Genomic DNA, 19,336 nt, shown 5'->3' with positions numbered 1-19,336 from the left:
TAACCCAGGTGTGTCTCTCGCAGCCGCACAGGTGAGTGCCGCCCCGTGTGCCCCAGGTGTATCCCAGGTGTCCCCCAGGTGTATCCCAGCTGTCTCAGGTGTATCTCAGGTGTATCCCAGGTGTATCCCAGCTGTCTCAGGTGTATCTCAGGTGTATCCCAGGTGTATCCCAGCTACCCCAGGTGTAACCCAGGTGTGTCTCTCGCAGCCGCACAGGTGAGTGCCGCCCCGTGTGCCGCCAGGGCTGCGCCAATGGCACCTGCCTGGAGCCCGACAGGTGCCGCTGCCACTTCGGCTTCGTGGGCGGGGACTGCGCCACGCCCTGCGCCTGCAACGGCCACAGCGACTGCGCCGGCCCCACCCACCGGGACACCTGCCTCAGGTGCATGAACAACACCCAGGTGAGCTGGGGGGGGGGCCTCAGGTGCATGAACAACACCCAGGTGAGCTGGGGGGGGCTCAGGTGAGGTTACCTGGGCTCCAATTGGGGTTACTTGGGCTCCAGGTGGGCTCAGGTGGGCTCAGGGGAGGGCCTCAGGTGCATGAACAACACCCAGGTGAGCTGGGGGGGGCTCAGGTGGGGTTACCTGGGCTCCAGTTGGGGTTACCTGGGCTCAGGTGAGCTCCAGGTGGGCTCAGGTGGGGTTACCTGGGCTCCAGATGGGCTCAGGGGGGCTCAGGTGGGGTTACCTGGGCTCCAGATGGGCTCAGGGGGGCTCAGGTGGGGTTACCTGGGCTCCAGGTGAGCTCAGGTGGGCTCAGGTGGGGTTACCTGGGCTCCAATTGGGGTTACCTGGGATCCAGGTGGGCTCCAGGTGAGCTCAGGGGCCTTAGGTGCATAAAGAACACCCAGATGAGCTCAGGTGGGGTTACCTGGGCACCTGGGGGGGTTACCTGGGCTCCAGGTGTGCACCAGGTGGGCTCAGGTGGGGTTTCCTGGGCTCCAGGTGGGCTCAGGGGGGCTCTGGTGGGGTTACCTGGGCTCCTGGGGGCGTTACCTGGACTCCAGGTGGGCTCAGATGGGGTTACCTGGGCACCTGTGAGCTCAGGTGGGGTTACCTGGGCTCCAGGTGAGCTTGGGGGGGCTCCAGATGGGGTTACCTGGGTTCCAGGTGAGCACCAGGTGAGCTCAGGTGGGGTTACCTGGGCTCCAGGTGGGGTTACCTGGGCTCCATCTGGGGTTACCTGCCTCACCTGTCCTCACTTGTTCTCACCTGTATCTCACGTGTCCCCACCTGTGCAGGGCCCGCAGTGCGAGCGGTGCCGGCCGCTGTTCGTGGGCTCGGCCCTCGGGGGCGGTTCCTGCCTCCCCTGTAACACACCTGTGACACACACGTGACACACCTGTAACACACCTGTGCTCACCTGTCTCTCACCTGTGCAGGGCCCGCAGTGCGAGCGGTGCCGGCCGCTGTTCGTGGGCTCGGCCCTCGGGGGCGGTTCCTGCCTCCCCTGTAACACACCTGTAAGACACACCTGTAACACACCTGTCCCCACCTGCACAGGGCCCGCAGTGCGAGCGGTGCCGGCCGCTGTTCGTGGGCTCGGCCCTCGGGGGCGGCTCCTGCCTCCCCTGTAACACACACATGTAACACACCTGTGCTCACCTGTAACACACATGTAGCACATGTTCTCACCTGTGCTCACCTGTGCAGGGCCCGCAGTGCGAGCGGTGCCGGCCGCTGTTCGTGGGCTCGGCCCTCGGGGGTGGCTCCTGCCTCCCCTGTAACACACCTGGAACACACCTGTGACACACACCTGTGACACACACATGTAACACACCTGTGACACACACATGTGACACACCTGTTCTCACCTGTCCCCACCTGTGCAGGGCCCGCAGTGCGAGCGGTGCCGGCCGCTGTTTGTGGGCTCGGCCCTCGGGGGTGGCTCCTGCCTCCCCTGTAACACACCTGGAACACACCTGGAACACACACCTGTAACACACCTGTAGCACACACATGTAACACACACCTGTAACACACACCTGTAACACACATATAGCACCTGTAACACACCTGTAACACACATGTAACACCTGTATCTCACCTGTCCCCACCTGCACAGGGCCCGCAGTGCGAGCGGTGCCGGCCGCTGTTCGTGGGCTCGGCCCTCGGGGGCGGCTCCTGCCTCCCCTGTAACACACACCTGTAACACACACATGTGACACACCTGTAACACACCTGTGACACACCTGTCCCTCACCTGTCTCTCACCTGTGCAGGGCCCGCGGTGCGAGCGGTGCCGGCCGCTGTTTGTGGGCTCAGCCCTCGGGGGTGGTTCCTGCCTCCCCTGTAACACACCTGGAACACACCTGTAACACATGTAACACACACCTGTGCTCACCTGTTCTCACCTGTGCTCACCTGTGCAGGGCCCGCAGTGCGAGCGGTGCCGGCCGCTGTTCGTGGGCTCCGCCCTGGCGGGGGGTTCCTGCCTCCCCTGTAACACACCTGTAACACACACCTGCAACACACCTGTGACACACACCTGTAACACACCTGTGACACACCTGTAACACACCTGGAACACACACCTGGAACACACCTGGAACACACACATATGACTCACCTGTCCCTCACCTGTCTCTCACCTGCGCAGGGCCCTCAGTGTGAGCGGTGCCGGCCGCTGTTCGTGGGCTCGGCCCTCGGGGGCGGCTCCTGCCTCACCTGTAACACACCTGTGACACACCTGTAACACACACATGTAACACACATAAAGCACCTGTAACACACCTGTAACACACCTGTAACACACACATGTAACGCACCTGTTCTCACCTGTCTCTCACCTGTGCAGGGCCCGCAGTGCGAGCGGTGCCGGCCGCTGTTCGTGGGCTCGGCCCTGGGGGGCGGCTCCTGCCTCCCCTGCCGCTCCTTCTGCCGGCACCGCGCCGACGTCTGCGTCAGCCGCGCCCAACTGGAGCAGCACCGCCGGGAGCCCGACAGGTACCCCCTGGAGCCACACCTGGTGAGAGCCCGGGGACGGATGGGAACACACCTGGGGACACACCTGGGGACACAGCTGGGGACACAGCTGGGCATGGGAACACAGCTGGGCATGGGAACACACCAGGGGAAAGATGGGGACACACCTGGGGACAGATGGGGACACACCTGGGGACAGATGGGGACACAGCTGGGCATGGCTGGGACACACCTGGGGACAGATGGGGACACACCTGGGCATGGGGACACACTTGGGGACAGATGGGGACACACCTGGGGTGGGTGGGGACACACCTGGGGACACACCTGGGGGCAGCTGAGGACAGCTGAGGACACACCTGGGGACAGCTGGGCACAGGTGGGGGCACCTGGGCATGGCTGGGGGCACATGGGAACACAGCTGGGGACACCTGGGGGACTTGGGACACACCTTAGAGCACGTGGGACACACCTGGGGGCAGCTGGGTACACCTGGGGGGACCTGGGGACACAGCTGGGGGGACCTGGGACACACCTGGAGATACCTGGGTACAGCTGGGAACACACCTGGGGACACATGGGACACACCCGGGCACACACCTGGGGACACCTGGGCATGGCTGGGGGCACCTGAAGAGGGACAGACACACCTGGGACACACCTGGGGGCACCTGGAAACACAGCTGGGCATGGCTGGGGGCACATGGGAACACAGCTGGGGGGACCTGGGCCCATCTGGGGACACACCTGGGGGGACCTGAGGGCACCTGGGGACACACCTGGGCACACTTGGGAGGGAGAAAATGGGGAGAAAATCGATGGAAATTTGGGGTTTTGGAGGGGAAGTTGGGAATCTGGACACACCTGGGCACAACTGAGGGGACCTGGGGGATACCTGGGGCACACCTGGGAGGGAGAAAATGGGGGAAATTTGGTGAAAATTTGGGGTTTTGGAGGGGAAGTTGGGAATTTGGGCACACCTGGGGATACCTGGGACACACCTGGGCACACCTGGGCGGGGGAAATTTGGTGAAAATCGATGGAAATTTGGTGTTTTGGAGGGGAAATTGGGAATTTGGGCACACCTGGGCACACCTGAGGGCACCTGGGAGGACCTGGGCACACCTGGGACACATCTGGGCACACCTGGGATACACCTGGGGGGACTTGGGAGCACCTGGGACACACCTTGGGACACCTGGACACACCTGGGAGGGAGAAAATGGGGGGAAGTTTGGTGAAAATTTGGTCAAAATTGGGTGAAAATCGATGGAAATTTGGGCACACCTGGGACACATCTGGGACACATCTGGGGATACCTGGGACATACCTGGACACACCTGGGGGCACCTGAGCACTCACCTGGGCACACCTGGGAGGGAGAAATTTGGTGAAAATCGATGGAAATTTGGGGTTTTGGAGGGGAAATTGGGAATTTGGGCACAGCTGGGGGTACCTGGGGGTACCTGGGGGCAGCTGGGTACACCTGGGAGGGAGAAAATGGGGGAAAATTGGGTGAAAATCGATGGAAATTTGGGGTTTTGGAGGGGAAGTTGGGAATCTGGGCACACCTGGGCCACATCTGGGGATACCTGGGACACACCTGTGCCCTCACCTGGCAGATCCACACGTGGGTGTCCGAGGGCCCCAGCGAGGCGCAGGCCGTGTGCGTGAACTGCCAGAACAACAGCGTGGGGGACAGGTGTGACACCTGCAGGACAGGGTACTTCATGCTGGATGGCACCTGCACCAGGTGAGACACACACCTGGGAGGGAAATTGGGGAAAATCAGTGAAAATTTGGGAAAAATCGGTGAAAATTTGAGGAAAATCGGTGAAAATTTGAGGAAAATTGGTGAAAAATTGAGAATTTGGGGACACCTGGGGACACCTGGGAAGGGGACAGGTGTGGAGACACCTGGGACCCACCTGGGACAGGTGTGGGGACACCTGGGAGGGAAAAATTGGGGAAAAATCTGTGAAAATTTGAGGAAAATTGGTGAAAATTTAGGAAAATCGGTGAAAATTTGAGGAAAATGGGTGAAAAATTGAGAATTTGGGGACATCTGGGGAGGGGACAGGTGTGACACCTGCAGGACAGGTGACTTCATGCTGGATGGCACCTGCACCAGGTGAGACACACACCTGGGGGGAAAATTGGGGAAAAATTGGGAAAAATCGGTGGAAATTTGAGGAAAATCGGTGAAAATTTGAGAATTTGGGGACACCGGGGGACACCTGGGAAGGGGACAGGTGTGACACCTGGGACAGGTATGGGGACACCTGGGACAGGTATGGGGACACCTGGGACACACCTGGGGAGGAAATTGGTGAAAAATTGGGGGAAAATTGGTGAAAATTTGGGAAAAATCGGTGAAAAATTGAGGAAAATCGGTGAAAAATTGAGAATTTGGGGACACCTGGGGACACCTGGGGAGGGGACAGGTATGGGGACACCTGGGACAGGTGTGGGGACACCTGGGACACACCTGGGGGGGAAATTGAGGAAAATTTGGGAAAAATTTGGGAAAAATTGGGGAAAATTTGAGGAAAATCGGTGGAAATTTTAGGAAAATGGGTGAAAAATTGAGAATTTGGGGACATCTGGGGAGGGGACAGGTGTGACACCTGCAGGACAGGTGACTTCATGCTGGATGGCACCTGCACCAGGTGAGGGACACACCTGGGGGGGAAATTGGGGAAAATCAGAGAAAATTTGGGAAAAATCGGTGAAAATTTGAGGAAAATTGGTGAAAAATTGAGAATTTGGGGACACCTGGGAAGGGGACAGGTATGGGGACAGCTGGGACAGGTGTGGGAACACCTGGGACACAGGTGGGAAATGAAAATTTGAGGAAAATCAGGGAAAATTGGGGGAAAATTGGTGAAAATTTGAGGAAAATGGGTGAAAAATTGACAATTTGGGGATACCTGGGGATGGGACAGGTGTGATACCTGGGAGGTTAAAATCAGTGAAAATTTGAGAAAATTGGGGGAAAATTGGGGGAAAATGGGTGAAAAATTGAGAATTTGGGGACACCTGGGATGGGACAGATGAGACACCTGCAGGACACCTGGGACAGGTGTGGGGACACCTGGGAGGGGAAAATTGTGGAAAAATCTGTGAAAATTTGAGGAAAATCAGTGAAAAATTGAGGAAAGTTGGGGGGAAATTGAGAATTTGGGGACACCTGGGAAGGGGACAGGTGTGACACCTACAGGACAGGGTACTTCATGCTGGATGGCACCTGCACCAGGTGAGAAACACACCTGGGGGGGAAATTGGGGAAAATTTGGGAGAAAAATTGGAGAAAATTATGGGGAAAACAGGAGAAAAATGGGAGAAAAATCAGGGAAAAATTGGGAAAAAAATTGGAAAATATGGGAAAATTTAAGAAAAAATTGGGGGAAATTGGGGAAAAATTGGGGAAAAATGGGGAAAAAATTGGAAAAATTTTGGGAAATTGGGGGGAAAATGGGAGAAAAGTGGGAGAGAAATTGAGGGGAAATTTGAGAAAAAATTGGAAAAAATTTGCGAAAATTGGGGAAAATGTGGGAAAAAAAAAGGAAAAAATTGGGAAAATTTTGGGGAAAATTTTGCAAAAATTGGGGAAAATTTTGGAAAAAACTGGGGGGAAAATTCCGGGAAAATTCGGGGAAAAATGGGAAAAAAATTGAGAAAAAATTTGGGAAAAATTGTAGAAAAATTTGGGGAAAATGGGGACAATTTTGGGGGAAAATTGGGGAAATTTTGGGCAAAGTTTTTGAGGGGGTTTTGAGGTGTTTGAGGTGTGGGCAGGTGCCAGTGCAACGGCCACGCCGACACCTGCAATGAGCTGGACGGGTCTGCCAAAAATGGGGAAAATGGGAAAAATTGGGGAAAATTATGGGGAAATGGGGGAAAAATGGGAAAAAAAAAAGTGAAAAAATTGGGAAAAAATAGGAAAATTTGAGTGAAAACTGGGGAAAAAATGGGAAAAAAATGGGGAAAAATTGGGATAAAAATTGGGAAGAATCTGCGAAAATTGAGGGGAAATGCAAGAAAAATTGGGAGAAATGGGGAAAATTTGAGGAAAAAATTCGGAAAGATTTTGCAAAAATTGGGGAAAATTTGGGAAAATATTGAGGAAAAAAATGGAGAAAAAATTGGGAAAAATAGGAAAAAATTGAGAAAAAATTCCGGAAAAAATGGGAAAAATTGTGAAAAATGGTAGAAAAATTTGGGGAAAATTGGGGAAATTTTGGGAAAATTTTGGCCAACATTGGGCAAAGTTGTTGAGGTGTTTGAGGTGTGGGCAGGTGCCAGTGCAACGGCCACGCCGATACCTGCAATGAACTGGACGGCACCGGGTGCCCCTGCCAGAACAACACCGAGAGCGGAGCCTGCCCCGAGCGCAGGGAGTGCTACAGACACCAGGTAACACAGCTGGGCACACCTGGGCACACCTGGGGCACAGCTGGACACAGCTGGGGCACCTGGGAACAGCTGGGAGGGAGAAAATTGGGGGAAATTCAGTGAAAATCGATGGAAATTTGGGGTTTTGGAGGGGAATTGGGCACACCTGGAGGTACCCAGGGAGATGCTGAGGGGACCTGGGCACACCTGGGACATACATGGGCACAGCTGGGGCACAGCTGGGGCACCTGGGAGGGAGAAAATTGGGGGAAATTGGTGAAAATTTGGTAAAAATTGGGTGAAAATCGATGGAAATTTGGGGTTTTGGAGGGGAAATTGGGCACCCCTGGGCACGGCTGGGGGCACCTGGGAATACCTGGGCACACCTGGGGGTACCCAGGGAGATCCTGAGGACACCTGGGCACACCTGGGGGCACCTGGGCACAGCTGGGAGGGAGAAAATTGGGGGAAAATTGGTGAAAATTGGGTGAAAATCGATGGAAATTTGGGGTTTTGGAGGGGAAGTTGGGCACACCTGGGGGTACCCAGGGAGATCCTGAGGACACCTGGGGATACCTGGGGGCACCTGGGCACAGCTGGGAGGGAGAAAATTGGGGGAAATTTGGGGAAAATCGATGGAAATTTGGGGCTTTGGAGGGGAAATTGGGCACCCCTGGGGGGACCTTGGGAGATCCTGAGGACACCTGGGGATACTTGGGACGCACCTGGGGGCACCTTGGGGCACCTGAGCACTCACCTGGGCACAGCTGGGAGGGAGAAAATGGGGGGAAATTGGGTGAAAATCGATGGAAATTTGGGGTTTTGGAGGGAAGTTGGGCACCCCTGGGCACGGCTGGGGGCACCTGGGGACACCTGGAGGTACCCAGGGAGATCCTTGAGGACACCTGGGCACACCTGGGGGCACCTGGGGGCACGTGGGACACACCTGGGCACAGCTGGGGGCACCTGGGCACAGCTGGGAGGGAGAAAATGGGGGGAAATTGGTGAAAATTGGGTGAAAATCAATGGAAATTTGGGGTTTTGGAGGGGAAATTGGGCACCCCTGGGCATGGCTGGGGGCACCTGGGGGGACCTGGGGATACCTGGGCACACCTGAGGGCACAGCTGGGGGCACCTGGGCAGAGCTGGGAGGGAGAAAATTGGGGGAAATTTGGTGAAAATTTGGGGAAAATCGATGGAAATTTGGGGTTTTGGAGGGGAAATTGGGCAAAGCTTGGGGCAACTGGGGGCACCCAGGGAGATCCTGAGGACACCTGGGGATACCTGGGGGCACCTGAGCACTCACCTGGGCACACCTGGGCACAGCTGGGGGCAGCTGGGCACAGCTGGGAGGGAGAAAATTGGGGGGAAATGGGGGAAAATTTGGGGAAAATCGATGGAAATTTGGGGGTTTTGGAGGGGAAATTTGGGCGCACCTGGGCACGGCTGGGGGCACCTGGGGGGACCTGGGCACACCTGGGGGCACCTGGGCACGACTGAGAGGGAGAAAATTGGGTGAAAATCGATGGAAATTTGGGGGTTTTGGAGGGGAAGTTGGGCACACCTGGAGGTACCCAGGGAGATCCTGAGGGCACCTGGGGGGACCTGGGCACACCTGGGACATACATGGGCACAGCTGGGGCACAGCTGGGGCACCTGGGGGGGAGAAAATTGGGGGAAATTTGGGGAAAATTCGGTCAAAATTGGGTGAAAATCGATGGAAATTTGGGGTTTTGGAGGGGAAATTGGGGATACCTGGGCACACCTGGAGGTACCCAGGGAGATCCTTGAGGACACCTGGGCACACCTGGGGCACAGCTGGGGGCACCTGGGAGGGAGAAAATTGGGGGGAAATTGGTGAAAATTTGGGGAAAATTTGGGGAAAATTGATGGAAATTTGGGGTTTTGGAGGGGAAATTTGGGGGCACCTGGGGGCACCCAGGGAGATCTTGGGGGCACCTGGGGGCACCTTGGGGCACCTGAGCACTCACCTGGGCACAGGTGGGAGGGAGAAAATTGGGGGGAAATTGGTGAAAATTGGGTGAAAATCGATGGAAATTTGGGGTTTTGGAGGGGAAGTTGGGCCCCCCTGGGCACAGCTGGGAGCACCTGGGGACAGCCAAAATAGACCTGGGCACACCTGGGCACACCTGGAGGCACCCAGGGAGATCCTGGGGGCACCTGGGCACAGGTGGGAGGGAGAAAATTGGGGGGAAATTGGGGAAAATTCGGTGAAAATTGGGTGAAAATCGATGGAAATTTGGGGTTTTGGAGGGGAAATTGGGCACACCTGGGTACAGCTGGGGGCACCTGGGCACACCTGGGCACACCTGGAGGCACCCAGGGAGATCCTGAGGACACCTGGGCACACCTGGGAGGGAGAAAATGGGGGGAAATCGGGGAAAATTTGGGGAAAATCGATGGAAATTTGGGGTTTTGGAGGGGAAGTTGGGCAAAGCTTGGGGCACCTGGGGGCACCCAGGGAGATCCTGAGGACACCTGGGGGCACCTTGGGGCACCTGAGCACTCACCTGGGCACAGCTGGGCACAGCTGGGGGCAGCTGGGCACAGCTGGGAGGCAGAAAATGGGGGGAAATTCAGTGAAAATTGGGTGAAAATCGATGGAAATTTGGGGTTTTGGAGGGGAAATTGGGAAGTTGGGCACAGCTGGGGGCACCTGGGGACACCTGAGCTCAACCATGGCACCGTCGCTGTCCCCACAGTGCTCCAAGGGCCAGAACCTTCTCCAGGGGGTTCTGGTGGGGACGTAGGGATGGAACCCACCAGGTTCCTCAAGGTTCTGCTGCCACCAGGGTGCTCTAAAGTGAACTTAAATCATCTCCATGATCTCCATCACCTCAACTACGTCATTCTTGATGTCCCCACAGTGCTCCAAGTACCAGAACCTTCCCCAGGGTGTTCTGGTAGGGACGTAGGGATGGAACCCACCATGGTTCCTCAAGGTTCTGCTGCCACCAGGGTGCTTTGATCTCAATCCCAATGACCTCCACGACCCTGACCACGACATTTTCCATGTCCCCACAATCCTCCAAGGGCCAGAACCTTCCCCAGGGTTTTGTGGTGGGGACGTAGGGATGGAACCCACCAGGTTCCTCGAGGTTCTTCTGCCCCCAGGGTGCTTTAAAGTGAACTTCAATCATTTCCATGACCTCAACCTCGACATTTTTGATGTCCCCACAGTGCTCCCAATGCCAAAACCTTCTCAAAGATGTTCTGGTGGGGACGTAGGGATGGAACCCACCATGGTTCCTCAAGGTTCTTCTGCCACCAGGGTGCTCTGATCTCAATCCCAATGACTTCAGTGACCTCCATGACCTCAACAATGACACTTTGACATCTCCTGGGTGTCCTCAAATGCCAGAACCTTCTCTAAGATGTTCTGGTGGGGACGTAGGGATGGAACCCACCATGGTTCCTCAGCGTTCTTCTGCCATCAGGGTGCTCTAAAGTGAACTTCAATCATCTCCATGACCTCCATGACCTCAACCATGACATTTTTGATGTCCCCACTGTGCTCCAAGGGCCAGAACTTTCTCTAAGATGTTCTGGTGGGGACATAGGGATGGAACCCACAAAGGTTCCTTGAGGTTCTGCTGCCACTAGGGTGCTCTAAAGTGAACTTCAATCATCTCCATGACCTCCATCACCTCAACCATGTCATTCTTGATGTCCCCACAGTGCTCCAAGTGCCGCGACTCCTTCCAGGGCCACCCTGGTGGGGACGTAGGGATGGAACCCACCATGGTTCCTCAAGGTTCTTCTGCCCCCAGGGTGCTTTAAAGTGAACTTCAATCATCCCCATGACCTCCATGACCCTGACCATGACATTTTGACATCTCCTGGGTGTCCTCAAATGCCAGACGCTTCTCCAGGGTTTTGTGGTGGGGACGTAGGGATGGAACCCACCAGGTTCCTCGAGGTTCTGCTGCCACCAGCATGGCCTGAGCTCCATCTCAGTGATTTCCATGACCTCCATGACCTCAACCATGTCATTTTTGGTGTCCCCACAGTGCTCCAAGTGCCGCGACTCCTTCCAGGGCCACCCGGTTGGTGGCCAGCAGTGCTACCGCCTGCTGTCGGTGGAGCAGGAGTACTGCCTGGACCCCGTGTCCCAGAGCCACTGCTTCCCACCGCCCCAGCGCCGCCCGCTGCCCCCCGGCCGCTCGGTGCCCTTCGCCGTCCAGCCCAAGTTCACCAACGTGGACATCCGCGTCACCCTGGACGTCACCTTCGGCGCCGTCGACCTCTACGTGGCCACCGCCTACGACACCTTCGCCGTGGACGTGGAGCCGGGCACGGGGCGCCACCCGCGTGCGGGTGCAGGCGCCCGGGGCCGCCTCGGGGACCTTCGGGACCGGTGGTGGTGGTGGTGGTGGTGGTGGTGGCACCTTGAGGTCCTCAGGAGGTGGTGGTGACACCTTTGGGACCAGTGGTGGCACCTTTGGGACCAGTGGTGGCACCTTTGGGACCTTCAGTGGTGGTGGTGGTGGTGGTGGCACGTTGAGGTCCTCAGGAGGTGGTGGTGACACCTTTGGGACCAGTGGTGGCACCTTTGGGACCTTCAGTGGTGGTGGTGGTGGTGGTGGCACCTTGAGGTCTTCAGGAGGTGATGGTGACACTTTTGGGACCAGTGGTGGCACCTTTGGGACTTTCAGTGGTGGCCATCAAGGAGGGGTTGGTGCTGGTGGTGGTGGCACCTTCAGATCTTCAGGAACTGCTGGTGGTGACACCTTTGGGACCTTTGGTGGTGGTGGTGGCACCTTGAGGTCCTCAGGAGCTGGTGGTGACACTTTTGGGACCAGCGGTGGCACCTTTGGGACCTTCAGTGGTGGTGGTGGTGGTGGTGGCACCTTGAGGTCCTCAGGAGGTGGTGGTGACACCTTTGGGACCTTCGGTGGTGATCATCAAGGTGGTGGTGGTGGTGGCACCTTGAGGTCTTCGGGAACTGGTGGTGACACCTTGAGGTCTTCAGGAGGTGATGGTGACACCTTTGGGACCTTTGGTGGTGGTGGCACCTTTGGGACCTTCGGTGGTGGCACCTTGAGGTCCTCAGGAACTGCTGGTGACACCTTGAGGTCTTCAGGAGGTGATGGTGACACCTTTGGGACCTTTGGTGGTGGTGGCACCTTTGGGACCTTCAGTGGTGGCCATCAAGGAGGGGTTGGTGCTGGTGGTGGTGGCACCTTCAGATCTTCAGGAACTGCTGGTGGTGACACCTTTGGGACCTTTGGTGCTGGTGGTGGCACCTCTGGGACCTCAGGAATTGGTGGTGACACCTTTGGGACCTTCGGTGGTGGTGGTGGCACCTTGAGGTCCTCAGGAGGTGGTGGTGACACCTTTGGGACCTCAGGAATTGGTGGTGACACCTTTGGAGGGGGCGGTGGCACCTTTGGGACCAGTGGTGACACCTTTGGGACCTTTGGTGGTGGTGGTGGTGGTGGCACCTTCAGATCTTCAGGAACTGCTGGTGACACCTTTGGGACTGGTGGGATTGGTGGTGGCACCTTTGGGACCTCAGGAATTGGTGGTGGCACCTTTGGGACCTTTGGTGGCACTGGAACCAACGATGGTGGCACCTTTGGGACCTTTGGTGGCCCCTTTGGGACCTTTGGTGGCCCTGCTGATGGTGGGGCTGCTCCCACCGGTGACCCCGGAAGTTCCAGAGGTCCTGGAGCTGCTCCCGGTGGCCAAACTGGGCAAACTGGAGGTCCCAGAGGTGACTTTGGTGGCCAAACTGGTCACACTGGTCACACTGGTCAAGGTGATGACCCCAGAGCTTTTGGTGGTCCAGGAGCCAATCCCAGTGGCCAAAGTGGTCATGGTGGTCACTCCAATGACCCCAGAACCTTTGGTGGCCCTCAAAGCCACTTGGGTGGCCAAACCGGTCATACTGGTCACACTGGTCAAGGTGATGACCCCAGAACCTTTGGTGGCCCCCAGACCCACCTGGGTGGCCATACTGGTCATACTGGTCACGATGGTCAAGGTGATGACCCCAGAACCTTTGGTGGCCAAACTGGTCATGGTGGTCACTCGGATGACCCCAGAAGTTTTGGTGGCCCCCAAAGCCACCTTGGAGGTCACACTGGTCCCTCTGGTCACTCTGATGACCCCAGAACCTTTGGTGGCCCCAGAGGTGATTTCGGTGACCAAACTGGTCACACTGGTCACACTGGTCAAGCTGATGACCCCAGAGCCTTTGGTAGCCCCCAGACCCACCTGGGTGGCCAAACTGGTCAAGGTGTTCATGATGGTCAGGATGGTCAAGGTGATGACCCCAGAACCTTTGGTAGCCCCCAGACCCACCTGGGTGGCCAGACTGGTCATACTGGTTTTACTGGTCACTCAGATGACCCCAGAGCCCTCGGTGGCCCCCAAACCCACCTGAGTGGCCAAAGTGGTCACACTGGTCACACTGGTCAAGCTGATGACCCCAGAACCTTTGGTAGCCCCCAGACCCACCTGGGTGGCCAAACTGGTCATACTGGTTTTACTGGTCAAGCTGATGACCCCAGAACCTTTGGTGGCCCCAGAGGTGATTTTGGTGGCCAAACTGGTCATGATGGTCACTCCAATGACCCCAGAACCTTTGGTGGCCCTCAAAGCCACTTGGGTGGCCAAACTGGTCATACTGGTTTTACTGGTCAAGGTGATGACCCCAGAGCCCTTGGTAGCCCCCAAAGCCACCTCGGTGGTCACACTGGTCAAGGTGGTCACACTGGTCAAGCTGATGACCCCAGAGCCCTTGGTAGCCCCAGAGGTGATTTCAGTGGCCAAACTGGTCATGGTGGTCACTCCGGTCCCTCTGGTCACTCGGATGACCCCAGAGTCCTTGGTGGCCCCAGAGGTGATTTTGGTGGCCAAACTGGTCATGGTGGTCATGAGGGTCAAGCTGATGACCCCAGAGCTTTTGGTGGCCCCCAAACCCACCTGGGTGGCCAAACTGGTCAAGGTGTTCATGATGGTCAGGATGGTCAAGCTGATGACCCCAGAGCCCTTGGTAGCCCCAGAGGTGATTTTGGTGGCCACACCGGTCATCATGGTCAAGGTGATGACCCCAGAACCTTTGGTGGCCCCCAGACCCACCTGAGTGGTCATACTGGTCAAGGTGGTCACACTGGTCAAGGTGATGACCCCAGAACCTTTGGTGGCCCCAGAGGTGATTTCGGTGGTCACTCCGGTCACTCCAATGACCCCAGAGCCCTTGGTAGCCCCAGAGGTGATTTTGGTGGCCAAACTGGTTTTGGTGGTCACTCAGATGACCCCAGAGGCCTCGGTAGCCCCCAGCCCGCCCTGGTTGTCCCCACGCCCCACCCCAGACCCCCGGAGGGCCCCTCCCCGAGCCCCGGCGCCCCCGCTCTCCTGGAGGAACGCGCCCAGGGCCTGGTGACCTACCTGACCATCTCCCACCCCGTGCCCGCCCTGGTGGTGCGCGGCGTCCGCGACCGCCTGGTCCTCACCTACCCCCACCAGGGCCACCCCCTCAAGTCCACCAGGTTCTACCTGCTGGTGCTGGGCGGCCCGGAACCTTCTCAGGGCCTCCTCTTCTTCCGGCAGGACCAGGCGCACATCGACCTCTTTGTCTTCTTCTCGGTCTTCTTCTCGTGCTTCTTCCTCTTCCTGGCCGTCTGCGTGCTGCTCTGGAAGGCCAAGCAGGGCCTGGACGCGCGGCACGAGCGGCGCCGCCACCGGCAGGAGATGTCCAAGATGGCGGCCAGGCCCTTCGCCAGGGTCACTGTCTGCTTCCAGCCCTGCTGGGGCCACCACCAGGGCCGGCCGGAGGAGGTGGGAGCCAGGAGCGCCGGGAACCAGGGCCAGGGAGGTGGACACCAGGGTTATGGAGGTGGACACCAGAGTTATGGAGGACATCAAAGTTCTAGAGGTGGACATCAAAGTTATGGAGGACATCAGAGTTATGGAGGTGGACACCAGAGTTATGGAGGTGGACACCAGAGTTATGGAGGTGGACACCAGAGTTATGGAGGTGGACACCAGAGTTATGGAGGACATCAGAGTTATGGAGGTGGACATCAAAATTTTGGAGGTGGACATCAAAATTATGGAGGTTACCAAAGTTCTGGAGGTGGAAATCAAAATTATGGAGGTGGAGATCAAAGTTATGGAGGACATCAAAGTTATGGAGGTGGACATCAGAATTTTGGAGGTTACCAAGGTTCTGGGGGTGGAAATCAAAGTTCTGGAGGTGGACATCAAAGTTATGGGGGTGGACATCAAAATTATGGAGGACATCAAAATTTTGGAGGTGGACATCCAAGTTATGGAGATGGAGATCAAAGTTCTGGGGGTTACCAAGGTTCTGGAGGTGGAAATCAAAGTTACGGAGGTGGACATCAAAGTTCTGGAGGTCATCAGAATTTTGGGGGTTACCAAGGTTCTGGAGGTGGAAATCAAAGTTCTGGAGGTGGACATCAAAGTTATGGAAGTGGAGATCAAAGTTATGGGGGTCATCAAAATTTTGGAGGTGGAGATCAAAATTTTGGGGGTTATCAAAATTTGGGTGGTGGAAATCAAAGTTCTGGAGGTGGACATCAAAATTTGGGTGGTCATCAAGGTTCTCGAGGTGGACATCAAAATTTTGGAGGTGGAGATCAAAATTATGGAGGTGGAAATCAAAGTTTTGGAGGTTATCAAAATTTGGGTGGTGGAAATCAAAGTTCTGGAGGTGGACATCAAAGTCATGGAGGTGGAGATCCAAATTTTGGGGGTCATCAAAATTTTGGGGGTTACCAAAGTTCTGGAGGTGGAAATCAAAATTCCAGGGGCGGAAATCAAAATTTTGGGGCTTACCAAAATTTGGAGGGCGGAAATCAAAATTTTGGGGGTGGAAATCAAAATTTTGGGGGTGGAAATCAAAATTTTGGGGGTTTCCAAGGTTCTGGAGGTGGACATCAAAGTTCTGGGGTCGGGGAGAGGAATTTGGGGCCGGGCACCCAAAATTCGAGGTTTGGCCGCCAAGATTTGGAGCTGGGCCCCCAAAATTCGCCCGTGGAGCCCCAAAATTGCCAAAATCTTCCCCCAAATTGTCAAGCCCAACCTCGGAACCCCCAAAATCCTCTCCGGGAGCCCCAAAATTCCAATTTGGAGCCCCAAAATCTTCGTTTCCGCCAAACTTCACCTCTGGACCCCAAAATTTCACCTTTGGACCCCAAAATTTCACCTTTGGACCCCCAAATTCCTCTCCGGGACCCCAAAATTTCACCTCTGGACCCCCAAAATCCTCTCCGGGACCCCAAAATTTCACCTCTGGACCCCCAAAATCCTCTCCGGGACCCCAAAATTTCACCTCTGGACCCCCAAAATTCTCGTTTTGGCCACCAAGCGTCAACTCTGGACCCCAAAATTTCCCCTTTGGACCCCCAAAATCCTGTCCGGGACCCCAAAATTTCCTGTTTGGACCCCAAAATTTCCCCTTTGGACCCCAAAATTTCCTCTTTGGACCCCAAAATTTCCCCTTCCGACCCCCAAAATCCCCTCGGGGCCCCCCAAAATCCCCACTTCAACCCCCAAACCTCCCCTTCGGACCCCCAAAATCCCCGCTCCTCCCACCAGAACCCCCCGAAAACTCTGCCGGGACCCCTCAAATCCGGGGCGGGGCTACCCAGGAGGGGGGCGGGGTTACCCAGGTGGGGGGCGGGGCCAGGCAGGGCGTGGCCGGGGGCGGGGCCGGTGACGTTGGAGCCGACCGAGGACGGCGTGGCCGCGGTGGCGACGCTGCTGCTGCAGCTGCCGGGGGGGCCCGGGGGTCCCCCCAGGGCCGCGCTGGGCTCGGCGCTCGTCACCCTCAGGATGGGCGAGGGTGGGGGCGGGGGCGCAGAGATGGGGGGCAGGGGGGGCGCGGGGGGAGGGGCGGCGGCCAGGAAAGGGGGGGGAGGGGCGGCCATGGAGCTCACATCCATGGGAATCTGAAATCAGGGGAAAATTGGGATTTTTTCTGTATTTTTTTGCGATTTTTCTTGATTTTATTTCGATTTTTTTGTATATTCTTAGTGATTTTGGGGGGATTTTTTCTGTATTTTTGATGGATTTTTTCTGTATTTTTTGGGATTTTTTTCGTGATTTTTTGGGATTTTTTTCCGTTTTTTGGGGGGATTTTTTGGGATTTTTTTCCGGTTTTTTGGGGATTTTTTTCATATTTTTTGGGGATTTTTTTTGGAATTTTTCTGTATTTTTTGTGGATTTTTTTCCATATTTTTGGGGGATTTTTTTCTTGATTTTTTGGGGAATTTTTCGGGATTTTTTGGGGATTTTTTGGAATTTTTTTCACGATTTTTTCGGGAATTTTTCGTGATTTTTTGGGGATTTTTTGGGATTTTTTCATGATTTTTGGGGAATTTTTCTGTATTTTATGGGGATTTCTAGGATTTTTTTCTGTATTTTTGGGGATTTTTTTGGGATTTTTTTCATGATTTTTCGGGGATTTTTTTTCCATATTTTTTCGAGAATTTTTCGGATTTTTTTTCCGTGATTTTTTTCCGTATTTTTGGTGATTTTTTTCGGGATTTTTGGTGATTTTTTCAGGGAAATTTTCCAGGATTTTTCAGGGATTGTTCCCGGGATTTTGGGGCGGTTCCGGGGGTCCCCCCAGGGCCGCGCTGGGCTCGGCGCTCGTCACCCTCAGGATGGGCGAGGGTGGGGGCGGGGGCGCAGAGATGGGGGGCAGGGGGGGGCGCGGGGGGAGGGGCGGCGGCCAGGAAAGGGGGGGGAGGGGCGGCCATGGAGCTCACATCCATGGGAATCTGAAAATGGGGGAAAATCGGGCGAAAATTGGATTTTTTTCTGTATTTTTTGCTATTTTATTTCGATTTTTTTCGCGATTTTTCTTGATTTTATTTTGATTTTTTTGTATATTTTTTAGTGTTTTTTGGGGATTTTTTGGGGGATTTTTAGAGATTTTTTGGGATTTTTTTGGGATTTTTTTCTGTATTTTTTAGGGGTTTTTGGGGGATTTTTTTCGGGATTTTTGGGATTTTTTTCACGATTTTTTGCGATTTTTTCGTAATTTTTGGGGATTTTTTTCTGTATTTTTTAGGGATTTTTGGGATTTTTTTGGGATTTTTTTTCTGTATTTTTTCGGGATTTTTCGGAATTTTTTTGAATTTTTTTCACAATTTTTTGGTGATTTTTTCGGGACTTTTTGGGATTTTTTTCTGTATTTTTCGGGATTTTTGGGGGATTTTTTAGGGTTTTTTGGGGATTTTTTCGGGACTTTTTGGGATTTTCTGTGTTTTGGAGGGGTTTTTTGGGATTTTTTTTCACGATTTTTTGGGATTTTGGGAGAATTTTTTGGGGAATTTTTCGTGATTTTTTGGGGAATTTTTGGGGGATTTTTCGGAATTTTTTTGGATTTTTTTCATGATTTTTTGGGATTTTTGGGGGAATTTTTGGGGTTTTTTCCCGTATTTTTTGGGATTTTTTTCCGTATTTTTGGTGAATTTTTTCGGGATTTTTTGATGATTTTTTCAGGGAAATTTTCCAGGATTTTTCAGGGAATGTTCCCGGGATTTTGGGGCGGTTCCGGTGCCCGGGGGTCCCCCCAGGGCCGCGCTGGGCTCGGCGCTCGTCACCCTCAGGATGGGCGAGGGTGGGGGCGGGGCCGCAGAGATGGGGGGCAGGGGGGGCGCGGGGGGAGGGGCGGCGGCCAGGAAAGGGGGGGGAGGGGCGGCCATGGAGCTCACATCCATGGGAATCTGAAATCCGGGAAAATTGGGAAAAAATGGGAAAAAAAATGGATTTTTTTGCGATTTTATTTCGATTTTTTGGGCAATTTTTCTTGATTTTATTTTGATTTTTTTGTGGATTTTTTAGGGATATTTTCGGGATTTTTTGGGATTTTTTTTCGGGATTTTTTTGGATTTTTTTGGGGATTTTTTTCTGTATTTTTTAGGGATTTTGGGGGATTTTTCGGGATTTTTTCTGTATTTTTTGCGAATTTTTTCGTTATTTTGGGGGATTTTTTCCCTATTTTTTAGGGA

General features: G+C 54.8%; 1 protein-coding gene across 1 annotated transcript in view; it reads left to right on the top strand.

Moving 5' to 3' along the window:
- Positions 1-17,270, top strand: part of LOC143693231 (uncharacterized) — a gene marked incomplete at its 5' end in the record, with an annotated part of 45,499 nt that extends 28,229 nt beyond the window's left edge. The window contains 9 exon segments of the mRNA XM_077173220.1: positions 209-401; positions 2,800-2,970; positions 4,550-4,680; positions 7,226-7,343; positions 11,354-11,754; positions 11,819-12,969; positions 13,001-13,611; positions 13,846-14,355; positions 14,424-17,270. Coding sequence (XP_077029335.1) covers positions 209-401; positions 2,800-2,970; positions 4,550-4,680; positions 7,226-7,343; positions 11,354-11,754; positions 11,819-12,969; positions 13,001-13,611; positions 13,846-14,355; positions 14,424-17,270 — 6,133 coding nt within the window.
- Positions 17,271-19,336: the final 2,066 nt, after the last annotated feature.

Source organism: Agelaius phoeniceus, unplaced genomic scaffold (genome assembly GCF_051311805.1).
Source record: "Agelaius phoeniceus isolate bAgePho1 unplaced genomic scaffold, bAgePho1.hap1 Scaffold_416, whole genome shotgun sequence".
NCBI lineage: Eukaryota > Metazoa > Chordata > Aves > Passeriformes > Icteridae > Agelaius > Agelaius phoeniceus.
The sequence above is the reverse complement of the archived record's forward strand: the minus strand, read 5'-3'. Positions and strand labels throughout refer to the sequence as shown.